The sequence below is a fragment of the Ranitomeya imitator genome, chromosome 1 (assembly GCF_032444005.1).
Source record: "Ranitomeya imitator isolate aRanImi1 chromosome 1, aRanImi1.pri, whole genome shotgun sequence".
In the NCBI taxonomy this organism is placed as follows: domain Eukaryota; kingdom Metazoa; phylum Chordata; class Amphibia; order Anura; family Dendrobatidae; genus Ranitomeya; species Ranitomeya imitator.
In genome coordinates, this window is record NC_091282.1 from 623715661 (window position 1) to 623739677 (window position 24017).

Sequence of the window (24017 nt, forward strand, 5' to 3'; positions counted from 1 at the left end):
TTACTTGCGATTATTTATGAAAAAAATGGAAATATGGCGAAAATTTTTAAAATTTTGCAATTTTCAAACTTTTAATTTTTATGCCCTTAAATCAGAGAGATATATCACACAAAATAGTTAATAAATAACATTTCCCACATGTATACTTTACATCAGAGCATTTTTGGAAACAATTTTTTTTTATTAGGAAGTTATAAGGGTTAAAATTTGACCAGCGATTTCTCATTTTTACAACAAAATTCACAAAACCATATCACATTTAAAGCCACTTTGAGGGGTGTACATAACAGAAAATACCCAAACTTGACACCATTCTAAAAACTACACCCCTCAAGGTGCTCAAAACCACATTCAAGAAGTTTATTAACCCTTTACGTGCTTCACAGGAACTGAAACAATGTGGAAGGAAAAAATGAACATTTAACTTTTTTTGCAAACATTTTACTTCAGAACATTTTTTTTTATTTTCACAAGGGTAAAAAGAGAAAATGAACCACAAAATTTGTTGATCAATTTCTACTGAATACGCCGATACCCCATGTGTGGGAGTAAACCACTGTTTAGGCGCACGGCAGAGCTTGGAAGAGAAGGAGCGCCTTTTGACTTTATCAATGCAGAATTGGCTGGAATTGAGATCGGATGCCATGTTGCCTTTGGAGGGCCCCTGATGTGCCTAAACAGTGGAAACCCCCCACAAGTGACACCATTTGGAAATTAGACCCCTTAAGGAACTTATATAGATGTATGATGAGCACTTTGAACCCCCAGGTACTTCACAGAAGTTTATAACGCAGAACCGTGAAAATAAAAAAATAGAATTTATTCTACAAAAATGATTTTTAGCCCCCAAATTTTTATTTTCATAAGGGTAACAGGAGATATTTGACCACGAAAGTTGTTGTGCAATTTGTCCTGAGTATGCCGATACCCCAAATGTGTGGGTAAACCACTGTTTGGACGCACGGTAGGGCTTGGAAGAGAAGGAGCACCGTTTGACTTTTCAATGCAGAATTGGCTGGAATTGAGATCGGACCCCATGACGCATTTGGAGAGCCCCTGATGTACCTAAACAGTAAAAAAAAACATAACTAAAACCATTTTGGAAACTAGACCCTATAAGGAACCTTTCTAGATGAGTGGTGAGCACTTTAAACCCCCAGGTGCTTCACAGAAGTTTATAACGTTGAGCCGTGAAAATAAAAAATCACATTTTTTCTACAAAAATGATCTTTTCGCCCTCAAATTTTTATTTTCACAAGAGTAACAGGAGAAATTAGACAATTAAATTTGTTGAGCAATTTGTGCTGAGTGCGCCGATACCCCATATGTTGGGGTATCCCAACCTGATCCATAATCCTAATCACAACCCTAACCATAACCCTAATCAAAACCCTAAACCCAACACACCCCTAATCCTAATCTCAATCCTAACCTCAAACCTAACCCTAATCCCAATACACCCCTATTCCCAACCCTAACCTTAACCCTAATCCCAAACCTAACCCTAATCCCAAACGTAATCCTAATGCCAACCCTAACCCTAATCCAAACCCTAATCCCAACCCTAATCCCAACTCTAACCGTAACTTTAGCCCCAACCCTAACCCTAACTTTAGCCCCAACCCTAAGCGTAGCCCCAAACCTAACCCTAACTTTAGCCCCAACCTTAACCCTAACTTTAACCCCTACCCTAACCATTGCCCCAACCCTAGCCTTAACCCTAACCCTAGACCCAACCCTAACCCTAACTTTAGCCCCAACCTTAACCCTAATCCTAGCCCTAACCCTTACCTTAACCTTAGCCCCAACCCTAACCACAGCCCTAATCCTAGCCCCAACCGTAACCCTAACTTTAGCCCCAACACTAACCCTAATTGGAAAATGGAAATACATACTTTTTTATTTTATTATTTTTTTCCTTACTAATGGGGTGATAAAGGGGGGGGGGGTTATTTACTATTTTTTTTAATTTTGATCACTGTGATAGGATCTTGCAATGTCCAAAATAAAACAAGAGGGAGAATCTTCCTCTGCCGGACGGCAGATCACGGCGGGTGCACTGTGCATGCACCCGCCATTTTTTCCCGAAGGAAGATGCCAGCGGCCAGGAGAAGAAGCAGGAGGACCCAGGGACACCGGTAAGTATAACAGGGTCTCCGATCCCCCTATTTCTCTGTCCTCTGATGTGCGGTCACATCAGAGGACAGAGAATAACACACTGTATTTTTTTTGGCGGACGCCGGTAAATGGTTATTTACTGGCAATCACAAAACAGGGGTTGGTAAAAACCGACCCCGATCATGTTCTTTGGGGTCTTGGCCACCCACGGCAGCCGAGACCCCAAAGATCCTCCAGGTGCCAGCCGGCAGGCGCACTGCGCATGCGTCCACCATTTTTTTGTGCCAGAAGAAGATGGCGGTGCCCATGGGGAACCACGAGGAGCACCGGGGGAGATGGGTGAGTATTGGGGGTGATCAGGGACCCCATTTCTCTGTCCTCTGATGTGGGATCAATGGCAAATTGCTTTTTTTTGCGACCACCGGTAAATGGTTAACCGACCCGAATCATGTTCTCTGGGGTCTCGGCTACCCCCAGCAACCCAGACCATGGAGAAAATCCGACTCTGAGGGGGCGCTATACACTTTTTCCACAGCGCCATTAATTAGCGGCACTGTGGTTTAAGTACCCTTAACTGCTGCCGTTAAAAATCGTATCGGCGATCGTTAAGGGGTTAAACAACAGAATATAGCTCTAAGTAAATCAAACTTCTGTGAAATCAAACTGTCCACTTAGGAAGCAACACTTTTTGGCAATCAATTTCACATGCTGTTGTGCAAATGGAATAGACAACAGATGGAAATCATTGGCAATAATCAAGACACAGTCAATAAAGGTGTGGTTCTGCAGGTCGGGACCAAAGACCACATCTCAGTACCAATTGTTTCTGGCTGATGTTTTGGTCACTTTTGAATGTTGGTTGTGCTTTCACACTCGCGTTAGCTACAGACAGACTCTACAACCCACACAAGTGGCTCAGGTAGTGCAGCTAATCCAGGATGGCACATCAATGTGAGCTGTGGCAAGAAGGTTTGCTGTATCTGTCAGCGGAGTGTCCAGAAGCTGGAGGCGCTACCAGGACATTGACCAGTACACCAGGAGACGTGGAGGGGGCAGTAGGAGAGCAACAACCAAGCAGAAGGACCACTACCTCAGCCTTTTGTGCAGGGAGGAACAGGAGGAGCACTGCGAGAGCCCTAAGAAATGACCTCCAGCAGGCCAAAAATGTGCATGTGTCTGCACAAACAGTTAGAAACCGATTCCATGAGGATGGTCTGAGTGCTTGTCATCCAGAGAAGGGGGTTGTGCTCACAGCTCAACACCGTGGAGGATTCTTGGCATTTGCCACAGAACACAAGGATTGGCCACTGGTGCCCTGTGCTCTGCACAGATGAAAGCAGGTTCACACTGAGCACATGTGACAGACGTGACAGAGTGTGGAGACAACGTAGAGAATGATCTGCTGCCTGCTACATCCTTCAGCATGACTGGTTTGGCAGTGGGTCAGTAATGGTATGGGGTGGCATTTCTTTGGAGGGCCGCACAGCTCTCCATGTGCTTGCCAGAGGTAGTCTGACTGCCATTAGGTACCGAGATGAGATCCTCAGACCCCTTGTGAGACCATATGCTGTTGCGGTTGGCCCTGGGTTCCTCCTAATGCAGGACAATGTCAGACCTCATGTGGCTGGAGTATGTCAGCAGTTCCTGCAAGATGAAGGCATTGAAGCTATTGACTGGCCTGTCTGTTCCTCAGACCTGAATCTGATTGAACACATCTGGGACATCATGTCTCACACCATCCACTAACTTCAGGTTGCATCACAGACTGTCCAGGAGTTCACGGATGCTTTAGCCCAGGTTTGAGAGGAGATCCCTCAGGAGACCATCTGCCTCCTCACCAGGAGCATGCCCAGGCATTGAAGGGAGGTCATACAGGCATGTGGAGGCCACACACACTACTGAGCATCATTTCCTTGCCTTGAGGCATTTCCACTGAAGTTGGATCAGCCTGTAACTTCCAGACCTCCGTGGCATATTAGTTGTGATTTAAATTGATCATTTTTAGGTTTTATTGTTCTCAACACATTCCACTATGTAATGAATAAAGATTTACATCTGAAATATTTAATTCAGTGATATCTAGGATGTGGGATTTTAGTGTTCCCATAATTCTTTTGAGCAGTGTTTATACAGTTAGGGCCAGAAATATTTGGACAGTGACACAAGTTTTGTTATTTTAGCTGTTTACAAAAACATGTTCAGAAATACAATTATATATATAATATGGGCTGAAAGTGCACACTCCCAGCTGCAATATGATAGTTTCCACATCCAAATCGGAGAAAGGGTTTAGGAATCATAGCTCTGTAATGCATAGCGTCCTCTTTTTCAAGGGACCAAAAGTAATTGGACAATGGACTCTAAGGGCTGCAATTAACTCTGAAGGCGTCTCCCTCGTTAACCTGTAATCAATGAAGTAGTTAAAAGGTCAGGGGTGGATTCCAGGTGTGTGGTTTTGCATTTGGAAGCTGTTGCTGTGAGCAGACAACATGCGGTCAAAGGAACTCTCAATTGAGGTGAAGCAGAACATCCTGAGGCTGAAAAAAAAGAAAAAACCCATCAGAGAGATAGCAGACATGCTTGGAGTAGCAAAATCAACAGTTGGGTACATTCTGAGAAAAAAGGAATTGACTGGTGAGCTTGGGAACTCAAAAAGGCCTGGGCGTCCACGGATGACAACAGTGGTGGATGATCGCCGCATACTTAATTTGGTGAAGAAGAACCCGTTCATAACATCAACTGAAGTCCAGAACACTCTCAGTGAAGTAGGTGTATCTGTCTCTAAGTCAACAGTAAAGAGAAGACTCCATGACAGTAAATACAAAGGGTTCACATCTAGATGCAAACAATTCATCAATACCAAAAATAGACAGGCCAGAGTTAAATTTGCAGAAAAACACCTCAAGAAGCCAGCTCAGTTCTGGAAAAGTATTCTATGGACAGATGAGACAAAGATCAACCTGTACCAGAATGATGGGAAGAAAAAAGTTTGGAGAAGAAAGGGAACGGCACATGATCCAAGGCACACCACATCCTCTGTAAAACATGGTGGAGGCAACGTGATGGCATGGGCATGTATGGCTTTCAATGGCACTGGGTCACTTGTGTTTATTGATGACATAAGAGCAGACAAGAGTAGCCGGATGAATTCTGAAGTGTACCGGGATATACTTTCAGCCCAGATTCAGCCAAATGCTGCAAAGTTGATTGGACGGCGCTTCATAGTACAGATGGACAATGACCCCAAGCATACAGCCAAAGCTACCCAGGAGTTCATGAGTGCCAAAAAGTGGAACATTCTGCAATGGCCAAGTCAATCTCCAGATCTAAACCCAATTGAGCATGCATTTCACTTGCTGAAATCCAGACTTAAGACGGAAAGATCCACAAACAAGCAAGACCTGAAGGCTGCGGCTGTAAAGGCCTGGCAAAGCATTAAGAAGGAGGAAACCCAGCGTTTGGTGATGTCCATGGGTTCCAGACTTAAGGCAGTGATTGCCTCCAAAGGATTTGCAACAAAATATTGAAAATAAAAATATTTTGTTTGGGTTATGTTTATTTGTCCAATTACTTTTGACCTCCTAAAATGTGGAGTGTTTGTAAAGAAATGTGTACAATTCCTACATTTTCTATCAGATATTTTTGTTCAACCCTTCAAATTAAACGTTACAATCTGCACTTGAATTCTGTTGTAGAGGTTTCATTTCAAATCCAATGTGGTGGCATGCAGAGCCCAACTCGCGAAAATTGTGTCACTGTCCAAATATTTCTGGCCCTAACTGTACATGTTGTTCTGCCCATCTGAACATAGGGCAATATGTTCGCATTTATGTGCTGGTTTGTTGCGTTATAGCTAGTGTTGAGCATTCCGATACCGCAAGTATCGGGTATCGGCCGATACTTGCGGTATCGGAATTCCGATACCGAGATCCGATACTTTTGTGGTATCGGGTATCGGTATCGGATACATAGAGATGTGTAAAATAAAGAATTAAAATAAAAAATATTTATATATTTACCTCTCCGGCGGCCCCTGGTGAGTCCGCGGGTAACCGGCAGGCTTCGTTGTTCAAAATCAGCGCTTTTAGGACCTGAGAATCACGTCCCGGCTACTGATTGGTCGCGGGCCGCCCATGTGACCGCCACGTGACCAATCACAAGCCGCGACGTCACCGCAAGCTATTAGCGCGCTCATTTTTGAAAAATGAGCGCGTTAATGACTTTCAAAGACGTAGCGGCTTGTGATTGGTCGCGGCCACGCGACCAATCACAAGCCGCGACGTCACCGCAAGCTATTAACGCGCTCATTTTTAAAAATGAGCGCGTTAATGGCTTTCAAAGACGTAGCGGCTTGTGATTGGTCGCGTGGCCGCGACCAATCACTAGCCGCGACGTCACCGCAAGCTATTAATGCGCTCATTTTTAAAAATGAGCGCGTTAATGGCTTTCAAAGATGTAGCGGCTTGTGATTGGTCGCGTGGCCGCGACCAATCACAAGCCGCGACGTCACCGCAAGCTATTAGCGCGCTCTTTTTTGAAAAATGAGCGCGTTAATGACTTTCAAAGACGTAGCGGCTTGTGATTGGTCGCGGCCACGCGACCAATCACAAGCCGCTACGTCTTTGAAAGCCATTAACGCGCTCATTTTTAAAAATGAGCGTGTTAATAGCTTGCGGTGACGTCGCGGCTTGTGATTGGTCGCGTGGCGGTCACATGGGCGGCCCGCGACCAATCAGAAGCCGGGACGTGATTCTCAGGTCCTAAAAGCGCTGATTTTGAACAAAGAAGCCTGCCGGTTACCCGCGCTGAGTTCAGGGGCCGCCGGAGAGGTAAATATATCAATATTTTTTATTTTAATTCTTTATTTTACACATCCCTATGGATCCCAGGGCCTGAAGGAGAGTTTCCTCTCCTTCAGACCCTGGGAACCATGAGAATACCTTCCGATACTTGATGTCCCATTGACTTGTATTGGTATCGGATATCGGTATCGGCGATATCTGATATTTTTCGGGTATCGGCCGATACTATCCGATACCGATACTTTCAAGTATCGGACGGTATCGCTCAACACTAGTTATAGCACCATCTAGTGGTGGCTGAATTTTATAATCTGAGTCTTTAACAGCAAATAGAGTGATGCATTATGGGATTAAAGCAAGGTATTCTGGGAAGAAGAAGTTCAGTTTTTCTTCTGTGTACTTCCTGGGACACACATGTTTGTTTTCCCTCCTGTAACTGCTCCAACTTGAGTTTTGTTATCCTGGTAAATCATATCTAATAAGATTAGCATCTCTATTCTTGCAATACAGTGTTGTCCAGAAATGTGATTAACTGTATGGCAGCCAGTACATAGAAGATGTGATAATTAGAGATCTGTGAATTTCCATGTTAAAGTTTGCATCATACTGTATACTTTCCTGTTAATTGTAAAGTGTCAGCTGTGTGATTATTTGCCAAAAGTTACCTTTGTTGTTTGTATTCTTATAGTTTTATCACATGTTCTACACCTGTTCACCAATAAAAAAAAAACGTTAGACTACAGAGAACGGTCTGCTTATTTGGAAGATAGAAGTGGTTTATGTTGTATGTCAGATTGCACCCTGTGTCAACGTGTATGAAGACAGAACACAGGTGCATTTCTCAAAATTAGAATATATTCAAAAAGTTAATTTATTTCAGTTCTTCAATACAAAAGTGAAACTCATTTATTATATAGAGTCATTACAAACAGAGAGATCTATTTCATGTGTTCATTTCTGTTCTGCTCATAAAGTTTGTGCGTACCCTCCCCCCCCCCCCCGTTTGCCAGGAAATACTCACCCAGCTCCCAGCTCCAGCGATGTCTACTCTCTGCGCCAGCAGCAGGTCCTGTGTGAACGGTCACGTGGTCCCGCTCATTACAGTGAGGAATATGCGCATATTCCTCACTGTAATGAGCGGGACCACGTGACCGCTCACACAGCACAGGCTGCAGCCGCTGAGAGGAGACATTGCTGGAGCTGGGAGCTGGGTGAGTATTTCCTGGCAAACGGGGGGAAATTATTCATTCCTTCTTACCAGCGAACGCTGCTGGGAAGAAGGGATGAATTCTGGCTTCAGCACAAGTGGGGGGGACAGCGTTTACAATAACGCTGTGTCCTGCACGGCACACGGACTGCACACGGACAACATCCGTGTGCGGTACGTGTTTTACACGGACCCATTGACTTTAATGGGTCCGTGTGATTCGTGCGCTCCCACGAACACTGTCATGTCTCCGTGTTTTCCAAACGGACACACGGTCCGTGAAAACACGCTAACATGTGCAGAGACACATTGATTTTAATGTGTCTACGCGAGTCAGTGTCTCCGGTACGTGAGGAAACTGTCACCTCACATACCGGTGCCACTGACATGTGAAACCTGCCTTAGAAAGACCACAGTTAGCACAGCCATCTACCAGGAAATTTTAGTGCACTTCATGCTTTCCTTTGCCGACAAGCTTTTGGGAGATGGAAATTTAATTAAAAAATCAAAAGATAGTCAGCTCACCTGACTATCGGCTATTCCACACCTGTTCCTGCACGGAAAAGTTGAGCACTCAGTCCACAGAAAAATCGATGAATCCTGCAGGAATGTAGTAAAATCAGTAAATTTATTTCTTCATTTTTTAAAAAAGGAAAGGGTTGTATCCTATGGTACACCACTTGTAAATAAGTTATACTTTCTTACAGCATTATGCACACATGGCAGCGTTCTTCCGATGCGTTTCAACTAACGTCTTAATCATGGTCAAAAGTACCAATACCTGGTTTAAAAACAACAGTATCACTGTGCTTGATTGGCCAGCAAACTCGCCTGACCTTAACCCCATAGAGAATCTATGGGATATTGTCAAGAGGAAGATGAGAGACACCAGACCCCACAATGCAGATGAGCTGAAGGCTGCTATCAAAGCAACCTGGGCTTCCATAACACCTCAGCATTGGCACAGGCTGATCACCTCCATATGCCGCATTGATGCAGTAATTGATGCAAAAGGAGCCCTGACCAAGTATTGAGTGCATTTACTGAACATACATATCAGTAGACCAACATTTCAGATTTTACAATAATTTTTTCAAGCTGGTGTTATAAAGTATTCTATTTTTCTGAGATAATGACTTTTGGGTTTTCATTGGCTGTAAGCCATAATCATCAACATTAACAGAAATAAACACTTGAAATAGATCTCTCTGTTTGTAATGACTCTATATAATATATGAGTTTCACTTTTACATGGAAGAACTGAAATAAATTGACTTTTTGCTGACATTCTATTTTTTGAGAAGCACTTGTGTGTGTGTATATATATATATATTGTAGCATGGCTAAAGGGTGTGTAGTCGATGGGAGGTATGTGCCATATAAGTGCCTTGTTACTGTATGGTAGCCCAGGGGTATTTCTGTTTTGCACATAATCTTGTATATGTGTTTCAGGACCTGTGGTAATGTCAGACCACATGGCTAATCATGTGATGGGTTACTGGGTGGGGTTAGCTCTTTATAAGACTGGCTAATCCTTTACACAGCAGATATGTGTGGAGGTGAAACCCTCCTGAGTGTGTTACGGCTTCAGGACTGAGCCGGATGAACTGGACACTTGTTTTTCTTTGCCTGAACCAAAGGCTATTTGTTTTCTGTTGTTTTGCCACATGGTTTATGAAGCAATAAACCCAGTGAACTTTAAAGGAACACGTCTCCTGAGTGTCAGCCATCGCACCTGAGTGAGTGGAATCCCTACAATATATACATACATATATATATATATATATATATATTAGAGCAGCACCAGAGAAGACCTTAATAGTATGCACGCTTCTCCAAACATCACCAGCTATGACTGCTTGAATAACATTTTTATTATTCTATTATTTATAATCTCATAGCATGTTATCAGTATACAGTTAGAAAGGCAGCACTGTTATCTTCTATATTCTGTAAAAAGAAACAGAAATCCAATCTGGTGCTGGTGCTCCCGAAAATTGTAACATGTGATAGATCAGCTTATTTTAAACAAAAATGTAAAAAAAAAAAATTTTTCCTGAAATGTACCAAGTAAAAACAACGCATTTCACCTTAAAAAAGCCTTCATCAGGTAAAATATATACTTCTTCTATATTCTGTGTGATGGAAGCTGTCATGTCATCATCAGCAACTGTGATAGGGGCTCTCTCCTCCTTCCTATGCATACATATAAAGTGTGTGGTACAATATGTGCTATTTCATTTCTCCATAGAATATAAATGAATGTAATATCCAGGGGGATCGATATGTGATCATGTAACCAAGCTGACTAATATGCCATGAATGTTAGGATTTAAAGAAACAACTAATAAAGTAATGGTAGCTGAATCAAATTCATTGTGGAATAACTACATAATGAATAAAAAATATAAAATCACTGAACTGCTACATTAATATCATTTCCCAATATGGAAACCCCCAAAACATCCAAGGGCTAATAGGCTCAATATGTTAGTGAAGCTGATATTAAATCTATGTTTAGGTCTTGATTTTCACATTTCTCATTGAGTCTGGATATTTCATTGTTACAATCATTAATTTTTCTTTATTTCTGTCTTTATTATTTAGGTAATAAAAATAAAAATATAATTCAGAGTTGCCCAGAATCCGAGCCTTGTACAGGTTGGTAGAAATATTTCACTTACTAACCATTTACAACTTAGAAGCTACTGATGAACCCTTTTACCTCTAATTTTCTGAACTCCTTAATAAGAAGTAATTTTTTTGCATCGTGATGTGCATCAATGGGATGATGCAGATACTTGAATTAATAGAAGTTCCAGTCTCTCAGATGCTTCAATAACTTCTGAGCTTGACAGAGGGAGAGCATTCCTTCAGTCGCACACACTACCAAAAAGGCATCCAGGCCTTCCTTAACCCCTTCACGATATGCCCCGTACTAGTACGGCGCATGTCGTGTCTCCCCTTTGATGCGGCCTCCGGCGCTGAGCCCACATTAAAGTCGCGACATGTCAACTGTTATGTACAGCTGACATGAGCGCGCAATAGCGGCAGGTGGAATCGCGATCCACCTGCCACTGTTAACCTGCTAAATGCCGCTGTCAAACGTTGACAGCGGCATTTAACTACCGCTTCCGGCCGCGCGGCCGGAAATGAGCCCATCGCCAACCCCCGTCACATGATCGGGGGTCAGTGATGTGTCAAGATGGTAACCATAGAGGTCCTTGAGACCTCTATGGTTACTGATGCCGGCCTGCTGTGAGCGCCCCTCTGTGGGAAGCCTGCATTTCAGCTGCATAGCAGCGATCTGATGATCGCTGCTATGTAGCTGAGCCGATCCAGTTGTGCCAGCTTCTAGCCTCCCTTGGAGGCTATTGAAGCATGGCAAAAGTAAAAAAAAATGTTTTTAAAAATATGAAAAAAACGAAAAAATATAAAAGTTTAAATCACCCCCTTTCGCCCCATCCAAAATAAAACAATAAAAAAAATCAAACCAACACATATTTGGTATTGCCACATTCAGAATCGCCTGATCTATCAATAAAAAAATGCATTAACCTGATTGCTAAACAGCGTAGCGAGAAAAAAATTTGAAACGCCAGAATTACGTTTTCTTTGGTCGCTGCGACATTGCATTAAAATGCAATAACGGGCAAAAGAATGTACCGTATATACTCGAGTATAAGCCGAGATTTTCAGCCCAAATTTTTGGGCTGAAAGTGCCCCTCTCGGCTTATACTCGAGTCACCGTAGCGGTGGGGTCGGCGGGTGAGGGGGAGAGGGCGCTGAGGTATACTTACCTAGTCCCAGCGATCCTGGCGCTCCCCCTGCCCTCCCACGGTCTTCTGTGCTGCAGCTTCTTCCCCTCTTCAGCGGTCACGTGGGACCGCTCATTAGAGAAATGAATAAGCGGCTCCACCTCCCATAGGGGTGGAGCCGCCTATTCATTTCTCTAATCAGCGGTAACGGTGACCGCTGATAGAGGAAGAGGCTGCAGCACCGAAGACCAGCTGTACGGGGGAAGGAGCCGGACGCCAGGACCAGGTAAGTATGTCATATTCACCTGTCCGCGTTCCAGCCGCCGGGCGCCGCTCCATCTTCCCGGCGTCTATCTGCGCTCTGACTGTGCAGGTCAGAGGGCGCGATGACGCATATAGTGTGCGCGCCGCCCTCTGCCTGATCAGTCAGAGCAGGGAGACGGCGGGACCGGACGCCGGAAGCTGCAATCAAGAAAGGTGAGTATGGCTTTTTTTTTTTTTTATTGCAGCAGCAGGAGCGGCGGCACAGATTTATACCGAACATCTATGGGGCAGTATGAACGGTGCAGAGCACTATATGGGGCAGATATGGAGCAATATGAACAGTGCAGAGCACTATATGGGGCAGATATGGGGCAATATGAACAGTACAGAGCACTATATGGGGCAGATATGGGGCAATATGAACAGTGCAGTGCACTATATGGGGCAGATATGGGGTAATATGAACAGTGCAGAGCACTATATGGGGCAGATATGGGGCAATATGAACGGTGCAGAGCACTATATGGGGCAGATATGGGGCAATATGAACAGTGCAGAGCACGATATGGGGCAATATGAACAGTGCAGAGCACTATATGGGGCAGATATGGGGCAATATGAACAGTGCAGAGCACTATATGGGGCAGATATGGGGCAATATGAACGGTGCAGAGAATTATATGGGGCAGATATGGGGCAATATGAACGGTGCAGAGCACTATATGGGGCAGATATGGGGCAATATGAACGGTGCAGAGCACTATATGGGGCAGATATGGGGCAATATGAACAGTGCAGAGCACTATATGGGGCAGATATGGGGCAATATGAACGGTGCAGAGCACTATATGGGGCAGATATGGGGCAATATGAACAGTGTAGAGCACTATATGGGGCAGATATGGGGCAATATGAACGGTGCAGAGCACTATATGGGGCAGATATGGGGCAATATAAACGGTGCAGAGCACTATATGGCACAGCTATGGGGAAATATGAACGGTGCAGAGCACTATATGGCACAGCTATGGGGCAATAATGATCTATTTTTATTTTTGAAATTCACCGGTAAATGCTGCATTTCCACCCTAGGCTTATACTCGAGTCAATAAGTTTTCCCAGTTTTTTGTGGCAAAATTAGGGGGGTCGGCTTATACTCAGGTCGGATTATACTCGAGTATATACGGTATCTGCACAAACATGCTATCATTAAAAACATCAGCTCAGCATGCAAAAACTAGGCCCTCAACCGACCCCGGATCACGAAAAATGGAGACGCTATGGATATTGGAAAATGGCGCATTCGTTTTTGTTTTTTTAGCAAAGTTTTGATTTTTTTTTCACCACTTTAGATAAAAAATAACCTAGACATGTTTGTGTCTATGAACTCGTAATGACCTGGAGAATCATAATGGCAGGTCGTTCAAAAGTACAACTCGTCCCGCAAAAAATAAGCCCTCACATGGCCATATTGATGGAAAAATAAAAAAGTTATGGCTCTGGGAAGGTGGGTAGCGAAAATGAAAACACAAAAAAACGAAAAAGGGCCGTGGCGTGAAGGGGTTAAACCTTTTAGTGAAATGACCATCACAACAGCCTATGGCAAAGAGTATTAAAATCTCAGTAACCCAATACTAAAAAATTGGGATGATATAACCATTTTTCTTCTTGAACTCTTACCATCATTGCGACAAGTCTAGGTGTACAAATGTGAAAAGATTATTAAAAACTGTCATAATTAGAGAATAACTGAGTAATTCCTAATACTTGCATGCTTGTTTCGAGTAACAAGTGTAAAGGGAGTCAATGGGAAAGCTGAGCTTTCTTCCAGCAGACTCTACAGTGCAAATGTTCAAAAGCATGGGAAAAGTGCTGAATTGAAGGAGAACAGCATGGGGAAGACCCATGGAATCATCTCTGACCCCCAGATCACTGCTGAGAACTGTGGGGTCACACTTTTACTCCTCTCTAAGGACTGACAATAAAACATTACAAACCGAAAAGAAATTGTATTTTACAGGAAAAAAATAGTCAGGAAATATTTTTTACTGTATAATGACTTGCATATAAGGCAACATTTAAAAAAGGATTTTTAAAAAAAAATATGATTTAAGTAAACAAAAATTGCTTTTTGTTTAATAAAAAAACAGGAAATTTCCATTTCATGTATGAAGAAGTCAAGAACTGTCAAAAATTAGGTACTCAGAGGGACTCAGTTATACTCTGTATTAGACAGTAAGGAGACCTTATACACACTCTGTTCAAATTAATATGTATTGGTACTCCTAAACTCATAAAAGCTATGCAATTTTGAAGGTTATATACAAAGGAAATGTATCCAAGAACACAAAACTCTGTATGGATGGACAACATAATATCGATACATTTTAAAAAAAAGTTTTTTGACGCTTAGATAGCAACAAAATCCACCCCAGAAGACATAATATTCTATGGATGAGTAAAATCATAAGGTTACATTTTTTTTTATAATTTTTTGATGGTTATAATCCAAGGAAATCTACCCAAGAACATGTAATACTTTTTCGCTGAGAAACGTAACCCGGCAAAATTTTGAAACTTTTTTTAAGTGTTATATATCACAAAATTGTACCCCAGAACACGGAATAGTATATGGGTAAAAATTTAAACAAACAAGCAACATTTTTAAATGCTTTTTTGTAGTGATATATGCCACTGCAACAATAACCATGTTAAACTATATGGATTAGTCATTAAATCCAAAAAACAATTTTGAATGTAAATATTTTGAAAGTGTTGTTGATGTACTTATACAGTCATAAAGGCTTTGCAGACAGTGACATCTTTAGGGTAGAACAAAGCAGACAAGTCAACAGGAATCTCAGATAGTAAAGTCTCTTCATGCCCTAAGGGATTATCTTCCACAACGAGCTGGACCAATTCCTCCAGGCAGATAGGAAGCAGCGACTTGGATGCTACTGTCTTGACATCTGCATCAACCAGACACTTGGAAACCCTCTTACAGGGTTCAACTTCTGCCCGTAATCCCGAGATAACTGGACCTCTTCTTCCAGATCAGGGGAAATCAGAGACAAGAAAACATGTGCATTGGTAACTTCACCAGCCGGCCACACGGAAGCTGAGGGAACTCTCACAGGATCCATCTTCTGCCCAATATCCAGAGACAAACTTCCAGATAGCAGAGATGTTCTTGGGTACAGAACACAGGAAAAGTCATTGGAGATGAGCAAAGAGAACAACACCTCCACTGGGTCAGAGAAAAGCTGAGAGGAGGAAACTTCTGTTTAGGAATCTTCACCAACGGGCCACATGGACGCTGAAGGTATCCACATAGGAACCATCTTCTGCCCGTTATCCAGAAGAAAATGTCCAAGAGGCAGGGGTTGTAACAGCGTGTCCCTTCAGTTCAAATTTCGTGTTTTCAAGTTTGCATGTTTTAGCGCTGCAGTGTGCTGCCTTATTTACTTAACTATATGCGAGTTGGTGACTCTAGGTTCAGCACCTGTTCACACTGAGTCCATGTTTGGATGTGCAGGTCAGGTTTTTGAAATGTATTCTCTAGCCTTCTGATCGTGCACTCCGCCTCCTAGCTTCAGGTGTTTTAATTACAGCAGGTCCAATACCCCTCCACAGAGAGAGAATTTTAGTCTGAGAAGAGGTTTCACATGTACCCATTCAGATGGAGACGTTTATTCTCAGCGAGGTAAGGCAAGCGTAGGACCTGCTGTAACGGGGCTACCAGGTACACATAAAATTGGCCATTTTTATGCGCTAAAAGCTCTCATTTTTCATATTTCTAGTGCAGTAATGCAGTTCAAATTTCGTGTTTTCAAGTTTGCATGTTTTAGCGCTGCAGTGTGCTGCCTTATTTACTTAACTATATGCGAGTTGGCGACTCTAGGTTCAGCACCTGTTCACACTGAGTATATGTTTGGATGTGCAGGTCAGGTTTTTGAAATGTATTCTCTAGCCTTCTGATCGTGCACTCCGCCTCCTAGCTTCAGGTGTTTTAATTACAGCAGGTCCAATACCCCTCCACAGAGAGAGAGAATTTTAGTCTAAGAAGAGGTTTCACATGTACCCATTCAGATGGAGACGTTTATTCTCAGCGAGGTAAGGCAAGCGTAGGACCTGGTATAAGAGAGATGCCGTAACGGGGCTACCAGGTACACATAAAATTTGCCTTTTTTATGCGCTAAAAGCTCTCATTTTTCATATTTCTAGTGCAGTAATGCAGTTCAAATTTCATGTTTTCAAGTTTGCATGTTTTAGCGCTGCAGTGTGCTGCCTTATTTAATTAACTATATGCGAGTTGGTGACTCTAGGTTCAGCACCTGTTCACACTGAGTCTATGTTTGGATGTGCAGGTCAGGTTTTTGAAATGTATTCTCTAGCCTTCTGATCGTGCACTCCGCCTCCTAGCTTCAGGTGTTTTAATTACAGCAGGTCCAATACCCCTCCACAGAGAGAGAGAATTTTAGTCTAAGAAGAGGTTTCACATGTACCCATTCAGATGGAGACGTTTATTCTCAGCGAGGTAAGGCAAGCATAGGACCTGGTATAAGAGAGATGCCGTAACGGGGCTACCAGGTACACATAAAATTGGCCTTTTTTATGCGCTAAAAGCTCTCATTTTTCATATTTCTAGTGCAGTAATGCAGTTCAAATTTCGTGTTTTCAAGTTTGCATGTTTTAGCGCTGCAGTGTGCTTCCTTATTTACTTAACTATATGCGAGTTGGCGACTCTAGGTTCAGCACCTGTTCACACTGAGTCTATGTTTGGATGTGCAGGTTAGGTTTTTGAAATGTATTCTCTAGCCTTCTGATCGTGCACTCCGCCTCCTAGCTTCAGGTGTTTTAATTACAGCAGGTCCAATACCCCTCCACAGAGAGAGAGAATTTTAGTCTGAGAAGAGGTTTCACATGTACCCATTCAGATAGAGACGTTTATTCTCAGCGAGGTAAGGCAAGCGTAGGACCTGGTATAAGAGAGATGCCGTAACGGGGCTACCAGGTACACATAAAATTGGCCATTTTTATGCGCTAAAAGCTCTCATTTTTCATATTTCTAGTGCAGTAATGCAGTTCAAATTTCGTGTTTTCAAGTTTGCATGTTTTAGCGCTGCAGTGTGCTGCCTTATTTACTTAACTATATGTGAGTTGGCGACTCTAGGTTCAGCACCTGTTCACACTGAGTCTATGTTTGGATGTGCAGGTCAGGTTTTTGAAATGTATTCTCTAGCCTTCTGATCGTGCACTCCGCCTCCTAGCTTCAGGTGTTTTAATTACAGCAGGTCCAATACCCCTCCACAGAGAGAGAGAATTTTAGTCTAAGAAGAGGTTTCACATGTACCCATTCAGATGGAGACGTTTATTCTCAGCGAGGTAAGGCAAGCGTAGGACCTGGTATAAGAGAGATGCCATAACGGGGCTACCAGGTACACATAAAATTGGCCATTTTTATGCGCTAAAAGCTCTCATTTTTCATTTTTCTAGTGCAGTAATGCAGTTCAAATTTCGTGTTTTCAAGTTTGCATGTTTTAGCGCTGCAGTGTGCTGCCTTATTTACTTAACTATATGCGAGTTGGCGACTCTAGGTTCAGCACCTGTTCACACTGAGTCTATGTTTGGATGTGCAGGTCAGGTTTTTGAAATGCCTTCCCCGGCCTGTGTCCCTGGACTGCCATGTAATCAGGCTTGAGTCAACAACCATTGAGGGGAACCTGTCTTTGTTCTCCTCAGCATAGGACTTATCCAACACAAGCTTGTAGCTTCTGGAGACTTCTTAAGTTAGCCACATAGTCAAAAGTAAATGGGAGCCCTCCCCCATGGAGGGGTGGATCCCAAAACACAGAACAATAGCCACATGGTTTGGCCCAGGCAGTGTGGATGGGCCAGGGACTAGGATCTATTGCTGAGGCTGAGATCCTGGTGCCCGTGTGTGGAGGATTAAAAGCTGCCACGTGGAATGGTGTTATGTCCCTCATTGGTTGGGTCCATTGAACGTATCCTAGATTACTGGTATAGTCGTTGGAGATGTGTGGAGAGATCGTCACCACTTCCCCATCTTCGGTGACGTCAGCACACCTTGACTCGACTACTATCAGACCAGCTGAAGAAGAAGGCGACGACTGTCTTTGGCGCATGGGAACCAGATGCTTCTCTCGACTGGGTAGATTCAAATGAAGCATTTTGCTGGGGCTCTTGACCAGGGCGGGTGGTAGAGTCCTTGGCTCCTAATGACCCATGGGCATAACGGACAGCATACAGAAGACAAACGTCTTTGAGTATAAGGCTCCGACTTGGAGCTGTAGGTATCCTTGTAGGACTAGACTGCTCTTTAGTAGGGCTTGACCATCTTCAGACAACGCCCACACCGGGTTCTGGAGCTGTAGGATGGAGACCACACACCGACTCCAAATGGCTGGTGGCTTTATTATTTCAAAGCTCCCAGAAAACAGAGACACAGTCATTGATTTTGCTGGAGAGGAAGTACTCTTGCCAAGGGAAGCCTCTCCTGCTGACCCAAGGTTTTGGAGTTTAAGATTTAAAGGGCAGAGACCGTCTGGATGTTCTTCACAACCACAGCGATACTGCATTCCCTTCTTGCAACTGGATTCGGGCTGCTGCTTAGCCAGCCCACTTTTATCAGCCTTCTTGGGTTTTGCTTGGGTAGCTGCTTGGACAGGTTGAGGAACAGGCGGGTTTTGGACAGACTTGATCTGATGTGACGGTTTCCTCATGGGTTTCACCCAACTGGACTGGCTCTGGAATCTAGAGAGGGAAGACTTTGCTGGAGGAGCTAGTTTAGGTACATTGAATACTTTAAGGAAGACCATCAGGAAGGCCTCAAGGTTAAAGAGGATAGGATCCCTTGCTTCTCCGAGAGGGTTAATCAAACTCAATGCATCTCCTGCGAAGTAGGACATCAGGAATCCCACCTTGGCCTGATCGAAGGGGAAATCGGAGGCATACCATTCGAAGAACAGCAAGCAATGCTCCAGGAACTCCATGCACTCCTCTGGATCCCCATAGAATCTTGGCAGAGGCTTCGGAAGGAGTTTTTCATAAGCAGCAAGCTGATTAAAAATCTCATCAGAGACTATAATTCGACCTGATGTAGGTGTAGTCAGGAATTCAGATCAGGTATACACTTCTCTTGGAGGCCCATACAGGCAAGAAGAAAGTTCATCTCAATCCGAGAGCTAAGGCTCATGGGACTCAGTGGGGACCATGGCCTGAGCAATCTGTAACGCTCGCACCCAGACAGGTTGGCGCGGGCATGCGGGAATGTGGCCCACTGGACCACTGACCAGAATACCCTGGAAGGGGCGTGACTAAGTAGCTACCATGGTGTTCACTGGAGCCTCTGATGGTGAGGTTTGTGCGGCAGGAAGCTACCAGTTAACACTCCAGGGTAGTGTCTGGCTGTGGCTGCTGATTCCACTGGGGAACGGAACACTGGGACGGGTGCGGGCAAGTGTCGATGGACAGGACTTGACAGGCAGGCAGAACAGGTGGGCACGAGTGACCCTCAGGAAGGACAGGCAGGCACAGGCACGGCTGGCACAATGGCAGGACAGGCAGGCACAGCTTGCATACTGGCAGGACTGGTGGACAGGACTGGAACTCTGGTAGGACAGGTAGATATCAGAATATAGGCAGGTATATGGAAACAGGTAGGAACTTGTTCAGACAGGAGAGTATATTTAAACAGGTAGGAACCTGTTCAGACAGATGAGTATATGGGAACAGGTAGGAACTTGTACAGACAAGAGAATATATGGGAACAGGTAGGAACCTGTTCAGACAGGAGAACGGAGGTAGAGCAAGACCTTAAGAGCGGACGCAAAGCAGAACCACAGGAGGCGGAGCTAAGAGCAGAAACGTAGGAGTGGAGCAAGGCAGAAGCGCAAGGAGCACAGGACAGAGCCACAGAGTGCAGAGTCGAGAGCAGAGCAAAGCCGCAGAATGCAGTGTTGAGAACAAAGCAAAGCCACATAGTGCAGAGCCGAGAGCAGAGCAAGGCCACAGAGTGCAGAGCTGAGAGCAGAGCAAAGTCACAGAGTGCAGAGCCGAGAGCAGAGCAAAGCCACAGAGTGCAGAGCCAAGAACAGAGCAAAGCCACAGAGTGGAGAACCAGGAGCAGAGCAAAGCCACAGAGTGCAGAGCCAAGAGCAGATCAAAGCCGCAGAATCACGGGTTGTGGCGAGCAAAGCAGAGAGGCACAGAGCCACAGGTTGAGCAAAGCAGGAGGGAGTGAACATAAAGGTACGCACAGCAGATTTGGAAAGACTAACAGGCAAGGAACAGCAGGAACGGACATAGGCCAGATTCCCCCTTCCACCATGACCTTGCTTTTTCCCAGTCAGGTTGTAAGCAGCCTTCCCCTCTTGGATCTGCTGTTTCATAACCTTCAGCCCACAGCTCTCAGTCACCTGTCACTAAATGAAAAATCACTATTTGTTTTCTTAGATAGTGTGCAACAACATCATTGTTATACCTAACGATTTTTAAGTGAAAATCTGATGGTGTTTCATCTTCTTTCCTCCACCCCATCCTTCCCCGCTGTCCGCAATATTTTCGGGAATTTGAGTAGTTGTCCTCCATAGTTCAAGCGTGCAGAATGCAATCTTGCCTCACGAATGCACAGTATCCTTTGCCCAACTGCGGGCAAAGCCGAAAAGCATTACTGTGCATGCGCTGATGCAGTTCTTAGCTGCTGAGGTGCAAGGCTGTTGTGAATTCCGCTCTTGTGCTCCCTCCGGTGGTTGTAAGTGGCATTTTTGTGAGTTCTGCTCTTGGGCTCCCTCCGGTGGTTTTAAGTGGTATGGCTGCTCCTTGGATTTAGCAGTCTGCAGCTGCTTCCACTGATTGTCTTTCTGCTCGGCTATTTATGCCTGGCTCTTCCCTTCAGCCAGTGCCACTTGTCAATGGTTCCTGGTTGGATTCACATCTCTCTTGGATTTCCCTCATATCCTGACCAGTTCAGCAAAGATAAGTCCTTGCTTTGCTCTTTTCTGTCCACATGTTGTGGACTTATTCGTTCTGTGCATTCTATGTTTTGTCCAGCTTGTCAGTATGGATTAATTCAGTTAAGCTGGAAGCTCTGGGAAGCAGATTTACCCTCCACACCTTTAGTCAGGTGTGGAGATTTTTGTAAACTCTGTGTGGATTTTTGTAGTTTTTAATACTGACCGCACAGTATTCTATCCTGTCCTATCTATCTAGCTAGACTGGCCTCCTGTGCTACATCCTGGTTTTATTCTGTGTATGTCTTTTCCCTCTCCACTCACAGTCATTACTTGTGAGGGGCTATCTATCCTTTGGGGATTTTCTCTGAGGCAAGCTAGTTTTCCTGTTTCTATCTTTAGGGGTAGTTAGTTCTCAGGCTGTGACGAGGTGCCTAGGGAGTGACAGGAGCATCCCACGGCTACTTCTAGTGTTGTGTTGAGCTTAGGGACTGCGGTCAGTACAGGTACCACCTCCTTCAGAGCTCGTCCCATGTTGCTCCTAAACCACTAGATCATAACACCAGGCCCTGTCTCTGTTACTATTGTGTCTGCCACCCAGGGGGGCATTGTACCCTGGTCTGTGTCCTGTCTAGCCACCCAGTGGGGCTTACTACCCTGGCTTGTGTCCATGTATCTGTGCCTTGACCTGTTCCTGACTTTGTCTTAGCCTTGTACTGTTCCTGTGTCCGTTTATATCCCTGCCATAATTTCATTTTCCTGCTGTGAGTACTCTGTATCTTGATTTGCTCTGCTTTTGGCTCTGCTCTGGGCTCTGCACTCTGTGTCTTGCTCTGCGCTCTGACTTTGCTCTGCTCTCAGCTCTGCACTGTGGCTTTGCTCTCAGCTCTGCACTCTGTGTCTTGCTTTGCTCTCAGCTCTGCACTCTGTGTCTTGCTTTGCTCTCAGCTCTGCGCTCTGTGGCTTTGCTCTCAGCTCTGCACTGTGTGTCCTGCTTTGCTCTCAGCTCTGCACTCTGTGTCTTGCTTTGCTCTCAGCTCTGCACTCTGCGGCTTTGCTCTCAGTTCTGCACTCTGAGGCTTTGCTCTCAGCTCTGCTCTCTGTGGCTTTGCTCTGCACTCTGACCTTGCTCTGAACTCTGTGGCTCAGCTCATCTCTCGCTCTGCGGCTCTGCTCCTTGCGGTTCTACCTGGCTCCTTGCAGTTCTACGTCTCTTGCTCTTGGCTCTGCCTCCTGCATTTCTGCTCTTGGCTGTGCCTCCTGCTCTTGGCTCCGCCTCCTGCATTTCTGCACGTGGCTCTGCCTCCTGCATTTCTGCTCTTGGCTGTGCCTCCTGCTCTTGGATCAGACTCCTGTGTTTCTGCACGTGACTCCACCTCCTTTGTTTCTGCACGTGACTCCACCTCCTGCTCTTGCCTCTGCCTCCTGCATTTCTGCACTGGGCTCCTCCTCCTGTCTCCACCTCCTGTGTCTCTGTTCTTGGCTCTAGCTACTGTGCTTTTGCTCTGCATCCGCTCTTGCGGTCTTTCTCTTCCTATTCATAAGTCCTCCTGTCTGAACAGGTTCTTACCTGTTTTACATACCAGCCTGCAGACCGGTCCCTACCGGTTCTTCCAGTGTACCAGCCTTGTCCTCCTGTCCTTCCCGAGAGCCACCCGTACTTGCCTGCCAGAGAGCCAGCCGTGCCCGCCTGCCAGTGTCTCTATAGTTACCCGTACCTGCCTGCCAGAGAGCCAGCCGTACCCACCTGTCAGTGGTTCTGTTGTACCAGTCTGCCTGTCTATGTCCCAGCTGTGCCCACCTGCCAGAGTGCCAGCCGTGCCCGCTTGCCTGTCTATGTTCCGCTCCCCGGTGGGATCAGCAGCCACAGCCAGACACCACCCTGTAGTGGTACCTGGTAGCTTCCTATTTGATTAGTCTGACCTCACCATCAGAGGCTCCAGCGAACACCTAAGAAGCTACTTAGTTACGCCCCTTCCAGGGAAGTTTGGTCTGTGGTCCAGTGGGGCCACACCCCCGCACGCCTGCACCAACCAGTCTGGGCGCGAGCGTGACACAAGTAATATGACTAAGCATAGTCATTAGTGATGAGCGAGTGTACTCGTTGCTCGGGTTTTCCTGGTCTCCGAGTTTTTGTCAGTGCCCAGAGATTTAGTTTTTGTTGATGCAGCTGTATGATTTGCAGCTGTTAGACAGCTTGAATACATGTGGGGATTCCCTAGCAACCAAGCAACCCACACATGTACTCAGGCTGGCTAGCAGCCATAAATCATGCAGCTGCAGTTGACAAAAGCTAAATCTCCAAGCACTCACAAATAGTCGGAGACCACCCGAGCAAAGAGTATACTCACTCATCACTAATAGTCATGTGACTTAACATAGGAAGCCAAGATAGACAATCAGTTTGCAAATGTGTTTTTGGGTGTTTGCCCCTCATCAGTGGAAAGTAAGACATCTGATTTGGTTAGGCGAGAGGCCTCTTACAGTATAAGGCTTTTTTTACACTTGCCTTGTTTTTTGCGGCCCGTTTTTACGGCCTCAATTGATTTCTATGGGGCTGCAAAAATTCGACGGAGCGCCGTACTTCATATTGCCGTGAGGGTCCTATCTATGGCCATGAAAAAATATCGAGCCTGGTCGATATTTTTCACGACTTACGGACACGGCCCCCATTGAAAATTAGTGGGGTCACAATAACAACGGAACCTTGTTTTTGCGGTGCACCGTGAAGACCGTATTTGCTGAACGCCATTTTATTTTTCCCTACTTTTTTCCTACTATTCGAAACCAGAAAAATAGTGATCCGCAAGATTTTTACAGCAGACCGTTAAAATTATGGCAATATGACTCTCAAAAAAGGCTCACAAAAAACACGGCAAGTGTAAAAGAAGCCTAA

General features: G+C 44.8%; 1 protein-coding gene across 1 annotated transcript in view; it reads left to right on the forward strand.

The window, feature by feature from the left end:
• Positions 1-24017, forward strand: part of LOC138681287 (antigen WC1.1-like) — a 273048-nt gene that overhangs the window by 175999 nt on the left and 73032 nt on the right. The window contains exon 8 of the mRNA XM_069768718.1: positions 10735-10788. Coding sequence (XP_069624819.1) covers positions 10735-10788 — 54 coding nt within the window. The remainder of the gene's footprint in view (positions 1-10734; positions 10789-24017) is intronic.